At 44.4% G+C, this 16,568-nt stretch overlaps 1 protein-coding gene across 19 annotated transcripts in view; it reads right to left on the bottom strand.

Moving 5' to 3' along the window:
* The window catches only part of SH3PXD2A (SH3 and PX domains 2A), a 243,399-nt gene that overhangs the window by 79,678 nt on the left and 147,153 nt on the right, over window positions 1-16,568 (bottom strand). For all 19 annotated transcript variants that reach the window (XM_086899425.1, XM_086899424.1, XM_086899427.1 and 16 more), the window contains one exon: window positions 10,587-10,615. In XM_086899425.1, coding sequence (XP_086755551.1) covers window positions 10,587-10,615 — 29 coding nt within the window. The remainder of the gene's footprint in view (window positions 1-10,586; window positions 10,616-16,568) is intronic.

Here is a 16,568-nt window from a genome sequence, read left to right as displayed (position 1 = left end):
AGTTCAATTATACAGGTATATACAGTTGCCTTCCATAGGAAATAACAGTCCCAGGGCCATTTAACTAATACAACTATTTTGTTCTCATGAAGCCCTACCTTTAACAACAACGGGAACATCCAAATCTCCCAGCTGTTACAGTGCAACTTAATAAATTACTGAGAAAAGGATTCTAAGAACAAGTGGCCATACTGAAGAGATACTGACATCTGGTCCATTTCCAACAGTGATCTGTTCCATGAGTGCAGCTGAGCGTTTTACAGACTCATTTTCTAGACTTACACCCTTCCTGTCTTAATTGGAGGGATGAAAATAAGCAATGCAATCAGTGATTCCTCAGACTGGAGCTGGAGGAAGTAAATGCTTCTTCTGAAGAACGGGGATGTTCTCATGTCAACAGTAGTATTTGACAAGTCAGCAAGAAGTGGGCTGACCACACTATTCCTTAGATGTGTCCACTTTTTAGAATTGGTCCAGAGCCTTGTTAGCTGCAATGCTCATGACATATGGCAGAACAGAAAACCAAAGTTAAGCCTGTATTTCAGTTCACAGTTTGGAAGACAAACCTGCCAAGGAGTTGGTATAAGTGAAGCACTATGTTGTTGTCCTGGGGGCTCAGGTGAGACACCTTACTGCCCCAAGCAGATAAAGCCGCCAAAATCCAGGCTCAGTATACTCAGTCCAGTGCTTCTTGCTGTGATTTTCCCTTCACTTTTCCCCTCCTTGCTTCCTTTCTGCACTCTTCAGACAAGCAGAGGAACAACCTCCTTCTCCCCCTGACAAGGTGAGGCTGGCCAGACAAGAGCAGAAAGCTCAGTGAGGAGCCTCAAAACTGTGGGGTTTGTTTCTGCTTCCATCTGCTCATCCCCTTATGAACATCTCCAAAATCTCCATCCCCCAGACCCACTGACCATCCTTTGTCAGCCCGTCTCAGAGTTTCTCTCCTCTCTTCCCTTTCAGCTGGCGCTTGACACTTTGGTTAAATGGAAAGACACTAAAATATAACAGTACTGGACTAGGGGAGGAAAACAAATAGTTGGTGTCGCTAACCTCCCCCAGAAATGGAAGCACTTTTACTGGAGAATTACTCTGATACAGAGTCTATGTGTAATTTTACAACAGGTACAGAAAGAGGAAAAACACAGATGAGCCTTCATCCAAACTAGAACCACTGCCATGCATTCTTGGCTCACACAATTCATTCATTCAATTAGGCAGAGAACAACAGATCAAAACACTTGCAACCTTTCTGTGCCATCCTCCCATTTCTCTGACTATCTTGCACAGTCCTAACCCAGAGCACCCTGTTGAATTGTGCCATTGATGTTTTTCCGCCCAGGCTCCAGAAAGACCTAAACAAAACCAATGTTTGTGCCCAGTGCCTGGCTTAGTGTGAGCCTGGTCAGACATGAAAGTTCTTAGGTACCACAATGACAGATTCATTTGTTACTGTAATTTCTGGGCAAGAAGCTGTCCCACACCACAGTAGCTTAAATAAGCTTTCCTTGCTCTTATGTCTGTGGGATGTGGATGCATCACTTTTAAAGCAAGTATTTTAAGATAGTCATTGAAAGAATACACATATATTATTTTTTCCTGCATAGGAGACTGCATTTTAAAGTAAACCTCTCATCCTTGCAGAGATCTCTTCTATATACTTGAAGCTGAACATCACCTCCACTCCCCATGCCATCTGCTCAAGAGGGCTGTATCTTGAAAAAATATTTGACTAGTAGCTTATCAAACATGCAAATCCAGCTAAAGTGTCTAAGAGGATTGGCAGCAGGCATTAAATAAGGCCTTTAATTTTAGTCCTATTCACCAAGTTCAGCTTCATCACGAACAGCCTGGGGAGGGCCTATCAGAGTGGGGGGTGGAGGCAGAGGTGCTGGGCTGCAGTGATGAGCACAGCCAGCACCTTCCTCTTTCCCTGGCAGAAATGATCCCACTGGGAGCTGTTGGGCTCCTCGCCTCCCCGGCACCACCACTCTGCAGACCAACCTCAGACCACGTCCACTTGCCACGTAGCCTGGCGCATGCTAGACCCACACACACTGCTTGGAAAATGTTCACATCTGGCTTTCACGTGACTCCAGCATGCCTCAGAAATTCATCATCTGGATAACTCACTCCTGCAGGGGAGAAATCCACAACCAGGGAGCCCTTTCCTGAGTTGGAACGGAGGAGTGGGGCCAGAGGATTGTGTGCTTGACAAACTGCACAGTGACATGCTCACAGCTGCGTTTTCACAGCCTCATCCAGTCCTTCATCCTTTATAAAAGTACAAATGCAAAGAAAACTTAGTCCTAATTTTCCACTCTGTTTACTTCTGTAAAAACCCGTTTTAATCCCATTCGCAGAGCCAGAAGTATCCAGGACTGTTTAGTTTTTGTTCTGGCAGCCATAGCTCACATTAACTCTTTCCACATGGCAAGTGGGGATTGTTTCCCACATGATCTGTGGTACAGCCCCTGCACATACAGTTTTGTACCAGTTCCAAGTTTTTCTGGGAAGTGCCTAGAATATCTGAATACTAAGCCACACTTACAGCTGTACAAACTGAGAGCATCACCCCTCTGAGGAAAACATCAGCCTCCAGCACTGCCAGGGAGGAGGGCAGAAAAGCCCCAGACACTGCACTTGGAAACTCACAGGTATGTACACACTCTGGGATTCATGTGTGGCTCAAAAAATGGAGCAAGAGTCAAGCCCCACCTGTGAAACAGCCATGCTGCCAAGCACAGAACACTCAGCAGCACTGGCATGTCCAGGCAGAGAGGGCCAATAATCAGTGCATACATTGTAACTCTTGCTGGACACCTCTGCAGGTAATGCTTCCAGCCATTTCTGGTCAGGTGAGCCGCTCCATGCAGAGTGAAGCACAGAGAGGATTTGTGCTGTCACACAGCCTGGACACAGACCAGCTAGAATGGGACAGCTGTGAAGCCACTCACAAAGCTGGACACATTTAAGGAGTGCTATTTTAGTAGTGAGTGCTCTCAACAGGCTAAGGACACACACTCTCCAGCCAGGTTTCTAGAATCTCAGGAGAGAGATTCAAGTGCTCACCAGCCTGAGACTACAGCTACGCAAAATGCCCAGGGAAGATTTTATCTGCTCCACTCAGCCAGCCAGACCCATCTGTGCCACAGATTCCTGTGGTGGCTGAGGATCATCACCCTCTGCTCCAGCTCCCAAACACACTTCTCACCTGCCTTATCCTGTGTGCCAAAATCAAAATACCAGTACTCTCTGTGCAAGAGAGAAAAAACCCACGCAGGCAGCATTAATACCATCTGCCAGCAACAGACAGAAGAGGGAGGCAGAACAGGAGCAGATGGAGAACAGAGAATTCCTTAAAACCAAGAGAAATGCCATTATATCCCCTAAGGTACCAAATGCTTTCTCTGCACTCAGCTGAAGACTCTCTGAGGCATTTGCAGGGTTCAAGCTATTCTGCCATGGCTGTGCTCAAGCCACACCTCATTTTTCCAGCCCTCCCTGCACCCAGTCTCCCTGGCCTCCCTCCTGGACACAGAGCTCTCTGCAGCACCGATGCTGAACTGGGAACGGCAAAGAACACAAACATGTTCTTTTCCCTAATCCTGCACCCTGTCCCCACACTTCAGTTTAAAAGCAAAGGAGCAAAACAAAAAACCCACACAACATACAAACATCTCTTTCTCTTTTATCCCATCTTTCTCCCACCCCAGCATATGGGCCACCCAGAAGATGACAGTGATTCTGTACATCTAATGGGCCACGTATCCTGTCAGCAGAAGACTGAAGCAGTGCAGAATAATGTCTCCTATCTGCTCTTCAGTAGCCTCAGGCAGAAATCCAAAGCACTTCAGTTTAAGCAGTGACTTTAAAAATATGGTGTACAAGGAGAAGTGTGAGATCAGCTTCCTTCTGCCAGAATACTACCGACTGGATTTGGAGCGTGGGATTGGAGTGGACAGATTCACATCTTGACTGAAGATGCGGAATTGGGTCACACACACACAGATGCAAGGACATAAAATCTGCCTGATTTAGAAGCAGCTATTCCTCATATCCTTCTCTCTGCTAGTGTACCTGAGCACAGGAGCAGTAGTCTTGCCTTGGAAAAAACCTCAAACTTTTTATATGAAAAAACTTACTTAAAAAAAGATTTACAGTCTCATTGAAAAAAAAAAAAATCAGGAAAGAAAATTAGGTCTTTGGGGAATAACTGCATCAAGAAAAAGACAAAAACTGATAAGGAGTTTAGCAAATTCACTACCTGAGGAAAAGTAATTCTCAGTCATGAGAAGAAGCTCTTTCATTGATGACTGAATTCAAGATGCACATTGAGATCATTAACTGCTAACTTCTGCAGAACCAGGCCCAAGATGTATATACCCAGTAATTAAATGAAAATGTTTGTTTGGTCCTTAATGGCTTTTGTCTACTCTATCCTTCTTTTATTACTAAATCCTTTATCTTCCTGAAAAGGAACAAATAAAAAATAATAATAATAAAAAAGCAGCGATGTGAGAACCAAAATGTTCTGCCAGAATCTGCTGTTTTTAAATTCCATGCAGTAATTAGTACATACAGCCAAGAAGGTTAATCGTATGATGAGGGAACAGATCACAATTTCTGATCAAGAGCAATCGTGTCAGTACATGCTAGTGAAGTTACAAAACAGTGATTGGCAAGCTATCTCATCCAGCCATCCTCATTCAACAGGCCAAATGGCACCAAGGAGCCAGTCCACCATCACTTCTGCCCTAATTGTAGGAAACAATGCAAGGAGCACAGTGCACATGTGTGATTCATCAGGATACAAACACGAACACATGCCTCAGTCTGCAGGGATCATGTCATACCACAGATTTCTTACAAGGATTAAGACACCAAGTTACATGATTTAAGATGTTCCTGGGAGCTTGCCATGGGCTTGGATAGACTTGCATCCCTATTCACCACCTTAAAAAAAAACCAAAAAACCTTCCAAGCTAAAGCTTTCAGAGGGACTGTAGGGAGACAAACAACATGAGAGCAGAATGACTCAAAGTAATATCTGAGTTAAAAACCACATTCTAGCTTTGTTGCTACCACCTGGGCTCAGATTCACTAAGCAGTGACCATGTTTCTGCTTGGGGCAGGTAGCCAGCAGCATCTGCTGCCATCCTAAGGGAAGATGCATTGCCTCATGCTGAGATTGACCATGGTAGTTAATTGGATATTTCAGCCTCTGTAGTAACACACTTAGATTTGGCCTCTTTGAGAACCCATTTAAAAGGCTTAAGAGTTCTTCTGACTGAGATGGTAAAGAAGACAGATTTCACAGTCAGCTGGATTAGTTAAGGTGTGCCCCCAGTTCTAATACTAGAAGTTTAATGCTAAACGCCACTCTAGATGACATCCCATCAATATTGCAGCAACCTTAAGGCAAAGGAAAGGCAACACTGTGTCTCTTGGAGCAGTCCTTCCTTCCCCCTCTACTGCAGCCATTTCCCACAAATATTACAAAACACCTGCCAGGCCTGGAGGCTGTACATTCCCTTCTCACCCTGCACCTAAGTGTAGCTAAATGCTTGCCACAGGCCTGTGGAACTGGCAGAGACCCTCTACACTCAGTTGCATCAACCAAGCTTTGTTCCCAAGGTCACCACCTCAATCCTGCACCAGGTAAAACCAGCTCCAGCCACACAGCCCTGCTGGCCCAGCTGGGGGCTCTCACATTTGTGATTCTGTTGAATGATTAAGCACAAAAGGGATGGCACACACTATTCATTTTCTCCACATTGTCTTAAAGGAGGCAGCTCAGACTAAATCAAGAAAATAAAGCTAATTTATAAAAAGGGAAAAAAAAAGAGAGAGCAAGACATGCCATGGAACTCTAAGTGCAGGCTAGACACATGCAGTGTGACAGGATCAGAAAGGTTAAGCTCTGAAGTGATGAGCATAGCTCAGCTGTAAGGACAGAAAAAGCCACAAGTTGAGCCATTTCCCTTGGTAGGGAAGGAAGCAGAAAAAACCTATCCCCAATAATGCAATTAAGGCAACACCCTGAAGCTGACAGAGCGCACATCCTTAGTGCATAAGGAGGAAAGTTTCTCTGGTAGAAGAAGAATTAGGACAAGGAAGCAACTTTGGCCATCAGTTCCACCCATAATTCCTAGGCATCATCCCACAAAGTGATCAGCCACGAGGGCCCTTGGTGTTGTTACAGCAATCTGCTTGTTCCTTGCCTGAGGTCCCACTTCTGTCGGTGCTGAAACTCTCTGAACGCTGCTTCGTAATTTCCCCGTTGAGGGAAAAGACAGCATTACAGATGTTTCTATAAAAAGTTTGTGGAGTATCTTCCAATGGACTCTGAAGCTTTTATTTACTTGCCAGCAGATATATCCTTCCTAGTTTTAGATTACAGGAGGGAAAGAAAGCAGTGATTGTTGGCTGTGTGTAGCCATAATCTGGCTAGTCCAAAAACTGGACAGGGAAACCCAGCTGAAAGATGGTTTACTCATTCAAGGAAGCCTCGTCAGCCTCCTGAGGCAACAGTGCCTTGAACCAAATCATTAGCTTAAATATTCTAAGTGCTCAATTACCATTTAAAATCAGCTTCAGCTGCCAGACTCAGCCAGAGCACAGCCAGCTCGATGCAGACAGGATCTGAACAATGAGGGAAAGGAAGCACTGCAGGACTGATGGAGTCATAAATTCTGTATTATTAAAGCTTATTCCCCTTCACTTGGAAGAGCACTGTACAGCATAGCAGCAAGGTGCCAGATGATGCCACCAAGCAATGGCTTAAAGCCAGCTATGCCCCCAGCAGCAAGGTGGATAGTCCCCCAGAGCAGGGGGAGTTTGGTTATGATTTCAGAAGGGGGTGGCCAGCAGTGCTTCTGTCCAGGCACTCGGAAAGCTGTGACCACAAGGGCTTGGTTGCCTACAAGGCAGGTGGCAGAGATCACTTTGAAAGCACCTCTTGTGCTGATCTGACCTCACAGTTAACAAAGTGAATCCTCTCAGTTGTTGAGGAGCATTGAGACTCAGTGTAGAAAAGTTGTGAAGCCCATACCAGCTCCCTATTGCCACCAAACACCAGGTCCCAGATGCTTGCTTCAGCTTCACGACTGGAATCTGACTGGCATGAAACCAGCCAAGAAAGATTCTCAGCAAGGGGAGAGGGCAAGACTCCAGGGGTCTGCAGCTTTCTCTAGCCAGCAAGGGGGTTGTGAGGTGGGGGACACAATGACCTCTTTGGGGAGAAACATACTCCAACTGGTTTTATAAGCCACATCAGGATTAGCAGATATCTCAAGGGTTAATTAGTTCACCATGCACAGATGGGAGCTGGTAGGGTTTGCAGAATGGATTAACCTAATCTCTGGCTTGTAATGTACCATACAAATATCCATTCCTAGACTTATAGCAATTCTACCCTTATTTTGATTCGAGGACAGAAAAAACACACAAATGAGTAGCTGTTTACTTGGCTAAAACAATTGACAAATTGGAGCTTGAAAAGTAATTCCATTCCATTTTGCTGTAGAGGATCTTTGGGTGGACCAAGAAAAGACATTTGTTACAAATGGACAGAATATGCCCATGGTAGCCACTCCTCACAGTTGTACTGAGGGCTCTCCAGCACTGACAGATGGTCATAGAGCAACAATTCAATTGCCTGGAAACATGAAAGCAGCTTTCTGAGCAGATCTGCAGCATGTCAAAAAAAGTCCCCCAAGTCCAAGGTACGTGGGGCATTTCAGGCCACAGCAAACACCTGTGCCTTCACAGAGCCTCAGTGAAGCCAGGTCTCTGAGCTGGCTGCAGGTTAGAGAATTTATAATTAGATCACATCCAAGCTGTGTGTTTACACAGCCCTTAGCACAAGAGGAAGCCTGGCTCAGGGCTGGCAAGCAGAGATGCCCCAGATCGGGACAAGACTCCCTTTTGTTTAGCTAAGGACGTGCCACGCTATTGCATTTGGTTCAGAAGGTCTCAAATGTTTACAACCAGCATCAACTGCAGCGGTAAATGTTTCCATAGCTCCTGTTACACTCTGAACTCATCCAGCTTCTCCCAGCTCTAAGGGGTGAGCAGAGGACTAGCTAGACACTCACTCTGGCAAGGCAGAGGTCAGGGTAGAGGGGACATTGGCTGTCTGAGGCGTTCTCCAAATGTTTCTGCAATTGGCCATGCCTGCACATGCCTGAGACACAGCAGCTGTGGGATTCCTGCTGGACAGTGTGGGACAGCTGTGCTCATACCCAACAGCCTCGTCTCAGCACATCTTTGGTCAAGACAACAAGATGCTCATAAGGTCTCATTCGTTGGGAAGTGCTTGCATTTAAAAATGCCTAATTGTCTGTTGTTTAAAGATGCAGTAGTCCTATGATCTGCACCTGTGGAAGAAACTGCATTTCAAACCTATTAATTATCTTAAAAGACAATCACAGCAATCCTGAAAATCTGTGCTTATTTACCCCATCCCTTTTTCAAGTGTCATGAAGCTGGTCTTTGTTACAGGCTGTAACTGGTGACTCCCTTGGCATATTCTTGGCATATTCCTTTGCTCATTGCATGCACACTCCCACAACATCAAGCTCCAAACAGAAGGAAGCATTCCTCTGCTGTTCTAAAATCAAGCAAAAAGATGGCCATGAACAGAGTCCCTTTATGCAGCTCAATTTGTTCACAGCGCTGCTTCACATTCCTCTTTGTATGGGTAAGTGGAGAAAGAGCATCCCTCAGCTCCACTGTTTCCAAGCCCTGGCTGCACAAACAGCCCAGTACCAAAAAGTTCTGAAGAAATCCCAAAAGGAGATCTGGCAGCATGAGGAGCTGGGACAGCCCAACCTGAGTGTCCCTCGCAGGGATGAATGACCATATCACTTGGGGTTCTCAGGGCAGGGTCCAGCAGGGGAGAGCATCCACAAATGGCATCTCAGCTACACTGACACATTTGCTTTTCTCATGATGTCATGGCAGATCAGCTCCAACTTGTCCCTAAGAGCCACAGGAATGGAGAGGCAGCACTTTCCTTCCACTCCCAAAGCAGCTCCTTGCATCTCTTGCGCATGAATTGCAATACTCTTTCATGTAAACTGGTGCACTGAGTCCAAATCTCTCTGTGTCTCCTAATGCTGTTCCAGGTCAGTGCTAAATCAGGTTGCCCCAGAGACTTCAGCAACGTTTTTCAAAAATTTTTACATGGCCCAAAATCCCCCAGTACTCAGGATGTGGCACTGAGCCAGGAACTCCCACACTCAGCTCTGCCTTCTACCAAGTCACTTGGACCTCTTAATTTATGGTCAGCTCCTCTAGAGAAGGTGCTGCTGACAATTTAATTCACAGGCTGTTGTGAACAAACACTTTCCTTAATATTACATTTAAGAAGTCCTAGAAGTACAACCCAGACAGAAGCTTTGCAGGCTATTAAGAAGACCAAGCATGCCCTAATTTATCTGTGGGACCAGCACCTTGTACCATGCTTGCTTCTTCATTACCACACCCCACCTCAGGGAAATTCAAGGAAAGGTACCAAAAGTATTGGCCTGCAAAGGCAACTGCCAATTGATACACAGGTCACTGGGGTTAAGCAACAGCTCCTCTTTAGTGCATTACTTAGCTTATTACAGGATGGCAGCTTAAAAGCCCTCATAATTAACCAACAAATCAATCTAGGCAGTGATTTTCTTTGAAGTCCAGTATGTTACATTCATTTTCCCTTCCCTCTCAGAGACTAAGCCACTGTAATGTTTCTTTATAATCTTAAAAAGCAGGAGGAAAAAAAACCTTCCCCTCCCTGCACATAGGCCAGAGTTTTCCAGGAGTCAGTACTGGTTTGAAAGGGTTCCCTCTGGATGCCCTGAACACAATTTGAAGCATCCAAGGTTCTAAACAAAGTCAATGAGAGTTGCAGGTGCTCAATGCTGCTTAGGGGAAAAAAAAATAAAAAAATAAAAAATAGAAAGCCCTGACACATCCAGCTCAGAGCAGCCAAACCCAGAGGCCCATAATTACACATCCCTATTGAAAACACATCTGTAAAAATCACTAAGAGCTACATGGGGAGGGGAAAAATTTGATCTATATCATTTCAAATCAGGGTTTTATAGGACATTTCAACCCAGGATTTTAAGAACAAAACACTGAGCTACAGCCTTTGAGGCAACCCAAACCCAGACACAAGCACTGAGAACATTTTGCATCAGAAACCTCACCAGAGCCTTTTGGAAAGGCATGATAAAAGATTCAAACCAGCACAGAAAAATATCCAGAAAAGAACCCCAACTCTGACTCTGCATTTTGACCATTTGCAATGAAAGTGAAAGAAATGTAATGTAATTATTATCTCACGTTGGACTCAGAGCTGTATAAATACAGTCAGAGAAGAGCAGTCATTTTAACTGAAATACTATATAAAGTGAGTGGGTTTCTTCTATCCAGTGCCAAGGAAAGAAACTGAAGCTTATCTCCAGCAGGATTCAGCAATAAAAAGTTAAACTGCTGCACAATTTAATTACACACAAGATAAACAGAAGGGGAAAAGCAGGGAGTAAGGTCCTCTCTAGAATCATGCAGTACATAAAAAAAGCCTGGCGTCTTACCTGATTTTCTCTTCGAAGATCCATAATCCCTGAAAAAAAGACAACAACAAATAGACATGGTTAGAGCTGGGAACGGTGGTGAGAGAATGGGTGCCTCCCAAATTTCCACCCATATGCTCAAGGGCTCGTGCTGCGCCCTCCCTCCCTTAAAGCGGAGGTGAGGGCGGCCGGGCACGGCCGGGCGGGGGCCGGGGGCGTCCCGGGCAGCCCCGGCCCATCAGCAGCACCAGCTGGGGCTGCTGCAGCACCGGGGGCTCGGCAGCATGTGACCAGCCAGGCAGAGCGAACCATCCACAGCCAGCAAGGCAGGGGAGAGGGGTGTCATTTTTTTTCCCCTTAAACTGTGCTATTAAATGCACAGCTACTGGATTAACCCTTAACGTCCCTCCGGAGAGGAACGGGAATATGAACTGTTTGCTGCAGGGATGCGGCTGCTCCAGGCTGAGCTGGCATGGCTGGCAGTAGCGAGGCTAATTAATTTCTGAATAACCCCCAGTCCTCTCCTAGTTATCTCTGACAAGCACTTGGAAAACACAAGGAAAAAAAGAAAAAAACCAAACAAATCCAAAACTTTGTCCTTTCTTATTTCTTGCAGTATAGAACATGCACCCTTACTTTTCAATAGTGATTTAAAGGGTGCTGGTACCTCTTCTCATGTGGAACAGCTGAAACCCCAGACAGCTGCTATGGGAGGGGAAGAAATTACAGAAGGGAGCTGCAAGAACTGATTCGGGATAGGCAAAACTGAGAACAAAAATACTTGTCTTATGGCTGTGCTTCCCCCCGGTGCTCTCCGGAGCACGACAGACCCAGCCCTGGCATGGTCTGCACAGGCAGGAGCCCGGCAGGGACAGCCTGGGCAGGGGCAGGAACAGTGCACCCCACACATGGCAGTGGTGATGTTGGTAAAATCACCCATGGCAGGTTCTCTTGGCAGGAATCCTAGCAGAGGGGCAGGCAGTAGCCTCTGCCTTTTGAGGGGCTGGGCTGTCGAAAGTGGGGTTTTGTCTCCTGCACCTTGATCCATCCTCCAGAGGGATTATCCCAAACTGTTTTTTTCAAAAGAGTTTGGAGGCTCAGCTGAAGAAACAAGACATGTCTTGAGGCAGAGTTATGTCTACCTGTAAGTTCTGTTTCTCCCAGAATTTTGTGTGCATCCCCATGCCTTACATGCCTAGGATTTGCTTCCAGCAACTAATAACTGGGAACTTTTTGCATCCTCTTTGAATTTCCCAGTGTAATTTCTACTTCAATTAAATGGTTATTTTCTCAGCCATATCTGCAGCTGTATTTGATGTGATGATGCTACTGCTCATGAATAAGTTGCTTCTTCTACAGAGTGATATCATATGCAAATATAATTCCTGATATATGGTGCCTGAAACAGAAATCCCTCAGAGCAAGCCAGGGATGGTACAGTCCCCAAAATGTAGTCCTCTACCCCAGCTTGGCTCCCATGCCAGTCTGGAGCTTTTTGGAGCTGTCAATACAGCTCTCCTGGCATGCAGAACTCAATTCACATGATTAGAAATGAGGTAATGATTGATTGACATAGTTAATTAGAAGAAAGTTGTCATTATAAAATAGTTATTTGCATCACTACAACCACCCAATTCACAAGGCTTAATGAAAAAAAAGCCAGTCAACCTGTGGGGCTAGTTTTCCTCCTTTCATTTGTCTTTCTGTGAGTTTGAAAGTCAATTTTAACTGGGTTCTGATTTTGGAGTTCCTGAAAAAACCCAGGTACCCCATATCTCCCGGTCTTGTTACTTTTTTGTACACCCACATTTCACTCATTTAGTCAGAGGAAAGCAGTATCAAATAAAACGAATCTTGAAATAAAAGCTTCATCTCCACAGTGAAACTCTGAAATCCAGAATTTGTTCCTCCCAACAACGACATAAAAAAATAAATAAAAAAATAGAAAGCAAAGGAGATACAGCAAATAATCTCTCTGGCTGTGTAAAGTGCTCTTTGTGTACATATTCCTCACCTCTTTTCTGCTAATGAAGAAAGCCTGTGTTGGTGCTTTGCAATAGCAGCAGCAGCAAGGAGCCCTGCCCGACTCCATGTTTAATGTTTTGATGTCTTGTTATTCTGCATATGATTCATTGATGTATCTTCCCTCTCCCAAGTGATGATATATAAGGTTAATACCTCTCAGTCTCACTGTTTCTAGTGAAGCATTAGTGTGAGGCTGAAGTATTGGTATCTGTCTCCAAACCAATAAAGGAAATTATTTAATGGATTCTCTTAACTGTAGCAATTTCCAAGCAGAAACTCTGATCTCCTGCAACCCAGACTGCACCTGGCACACTGTTAGCCCTTAGATCAGACAAAAAATGTGATCTTGCAGAAGAAAAGCTCTTCCAAGGAAAGGTACAATCAATGCCGTATCTGCAGCTACATAGGGAAGCTCTCTTTTCAGCTCTTGCTCTTTTTATCTTTTCATCTTTAAACACACATATATTTCCATTCTTCTTCCATTTCTAGATGAGAACAGTCACCACCATCCTAACTCCACTGCCAGTTGTAGCTAGAACAATGATAATAAAAGCAGCGGGTGGAACTAAAAGTAGCTCTGGCAGGTCCCTTCTTCATTATCCAGGATCACTCCGTACCGAACAAACACCCTACCCAGAAATAGCAGATTTCTAGCCTTTTTTAAATTAGAATCTAGCAATTTTGTTTAAAGTCTTCCTGTGGGGCATCACCTTTAGCTGATGCTGAGCCTCATTACTGGCAAGGAAAATACTTCCTGCTGCTAATGATATTAAAACATCGTTGGTGTAAAGCACGTCACACAAGCTGGATACACTCTTCTTCAGTGACAAAGAAGAGGGAAATTGGATCTCATTTCTCATCAGCATTACCCCAGGATAATATTACTAATTTGAAATCTAGCAATGAATGTGGAAGGAAGACCATGAACATCGCTATAAAGCTGACTGTCTTGTTAGCACATTAAACTATCCACAGTCAGTCTGGAAATTTCTGAATCATAAAAATATCTTATGTTGAATTAATATGTCACTTGTAATCTAATTTAAATATGAAGCTTGTATTAACAAAGTTATGGAAAAGTTTTATGGCACATCTTTAGGGACTGACTTTGCTGCTGTATTCACTGAGAGTTAATAAACATTGATATGTGTGTACATGTGTTTTGATCCATCTAAATACATACAGACATGTGACACTATATTAGGAACGACGAGGAGTACGACACTGACTTAGCTGCATTGTCCAAGAAAGCTAAGTTTATTACTCTTAATCTTCTTTTATACACATGTTCAAGAAGGTCTGAGAGGTAGAACTCTCACTGGTCATTAAAGCAACACATCACCAGCACTGGTTAAGTGGAACACCACCCCTTGACTGTTATCCTAAACAACACCTGCAAAGATTGTTGTCCTTTACCAAGAACTGTTTGGATTTTTTTCTTATGCTTTCTCAGGCCAGAATGAGAAGCCTGTGACTTAGTGTCACACACAGGCTCTGTGCTCCCTGTCTGCTTTCAGCATCCATACAGATACACACAAACAGTGGCACAATCCGAAAGTTGTTTAAAAAGTGAGTATCCTGGCATTTGTTCAATAGAGAGTAGGAAGTGTTCCAAGTGGAGAAGGCTGGAGGTGACTAGGTGCATTGGTGACAAATTGTGCCTATTTTTTTCTAATTCACTTTGATTCATATCTGTCCCAGAGGGTTTCTCCTGCACTGCCTGTGGAGATCTGGCAAGTCTGCAGAAACCTCCTGCAGGACTAGCTTCCCTTGGAAGTGATGGGTTCAGGTCAGGGGACCTCATCCCTGTGGGACCCATGGTGAAAAGGCTCTTTTGAAAGCTTTGCCCTCTTGCTGTGGGAGAGCAGACCCAGAAAGTTCACTCTCTGGGATTCCTCTTTTCCCAGATACGTCACACTTCAGCCTGGAACCTCTGCCTGTCAGTAAAGCAAGGCTTGGCTTCAACTCATTTAGCAAAGATTTCAGAAAACCATGAGTTTCAGCTATGAGAGAAAACAGTGCCTGCAAAGCATGAGGAGCTGTCAGACCCATGGAGCAGCACGGCTGGGGGAGCTGCACAGCAGACATTGCAGCAGACAAGACAGAAGCTAAAGGGAGTAAATCATCTTTCTGTCTCTTTCTCAGTGTTTGCTGTCCAAAGATGAGACAGTGACAAACCCTGAATAATGCAGGTCAGCCTGTATCCTCGAGAGTGTTTTAATACATAAATTGAAATGGTTCTGTACTTGTTGGCTTTTGTTAATTCATGTTTAAATACATTGTAGTCATTTATGTTCCCAGGCTCCTCAATTCCTAAAAGGCTCTAGTGGTGTGGGCAGACTGTGGTGGCAATATTTGATGCTTCAAACAAACAATTCAGATTATCATTTAATCACCAATGATTTGCCAGGCAGATTAAAAGCACAGAAATATTTTTACAAGGAAGTCTATCCTCTCCTTCCCAAGACTTAAGTTTGCAGTCAGTAATGAAGACTGCTTTTTCACAAACTACTTTTCTTAGCACTGCTATCAGATTCTATGACACTATTTTTAAAGTAAACCACTACAAAAATACTTTGCCACTACTCTTTATGTGCACAGAAACTTGAGCCTTGAGAATACATTTGCATCTTGAAACTCCCCTGATTTTCCTCAACAGTCAGACTGACATTTTCTATTTGAGACAAGGCACAAACCCAAATGTTACCAAGAACTGAGACCTGCCTGTCACCAAGGACTGTGGTTTGAGGAGCACCTGACACCTTAATATTATCCAAACACACAGGAGCTATATGTAGAATGCAGGGTTGAAATTCATACTCATGGTACTCCAGAGTGCAAAAGCTGAAACATGTGCATGAAGGCATTCCCACTAAGCTCTGAGACCCATATGACACATAATTAAGGAAAATTAACTCTGAATGTTATGCATTGGGAAGAGAAACTCAAACACATGGATGCACACAGCTATACGTTTTTCCCCCTTCAGTGTTCCATCCTCTGATATCATGAAACAACAGCTGATCTCTTCCCTTAGCCAAAGAAACAGATGAAGGCTTTTTTCCTTCTTCGTCTTTTTTTTTTTAGAAAGTATTCTGTTCATTTCCTGATATAAATCGCTGCATTGTGGAACCCTCTCCAACATGAATCTGTCCTTTCTGAGCAGAGGTCGAGCTTTCCAGCCCTGTGAGAAAGGGCCCCATTGTGGTGGTCCCGAGACTCCAGAATTCCTTGCCGCGAGCAAAAGGGACTTGTGGGGCAAGAAGAAAATCTGTCATCCTGACTTCAAACCCAAGCATTTCTCACTAGCTGGACATGGCCACTGCTGCTGCTAAGAAGGGTAAACCACTGTTGCACAATCACATCCTTGGGAGAACAGGAACAAAACAAAAGAGAGGATTTTGTCTTCCTGTCACCCTTCTGTTGTCTTCACAGCAAAACAAACAACAAACACAGAGCAAACAGCCCAAGCTTATGTACTAAATACTTCTGCTTAGGCTGCAGTGATTTTCTCTGCATTCCATAACAAAGGTGGCCCAGTTTGGCTCACCAGGACCCAGCTGGAGATCCTGATTTAGTGCTTTAGTGACTTCTGACAGCTTGCTTTAATCCAGCAATGTAAAAGGCAAACGAAGTTCTCCCTGTGAAACTCCAAGCACAATGCTGGAAAATTTATTTATTAATTTTGTTAAATGCAGAAGAGATCTCTCTTATACCAGTAACCTTAGCTTGCATGGAAAAGCCAAGGTTGGAAGTAGATGGACACTGTCTCCTCTCCAGCAATGTTCCCCATATCTGAATCCATGGATTTCTATCATGAGGCAGAGATGCAGGACAAGGAAAGGCAGTATCCTGTGTTCTGCATTCATTCTGGAGATTAACCCTACATAGCACAACTTGAGCTCTGCCACCAAGTCCAAGGTGCAGGGGATTCAGACAGCTCCACGACAAGTGACATCCGCATGGGCCATCTCAGCC

Source organism: Cyanistes caeruleus, chromosome 8 (assembly GCF_971803275.1).
Source record: "Cyanistes caeruleus chromosome 8, bCyaCae1.hap1.1, whole genome shotgun sequence".
NCBI lineage: Eukaryota > Metazoa > Chordata > Aves > Passeriformes > Paridae > Cyanistes > Cyanistes caeruleus.
Note: the sequence above shows the minus strand (reverse complement) of the source record. Positions and strands in the feature narration are given on the sequence as shown.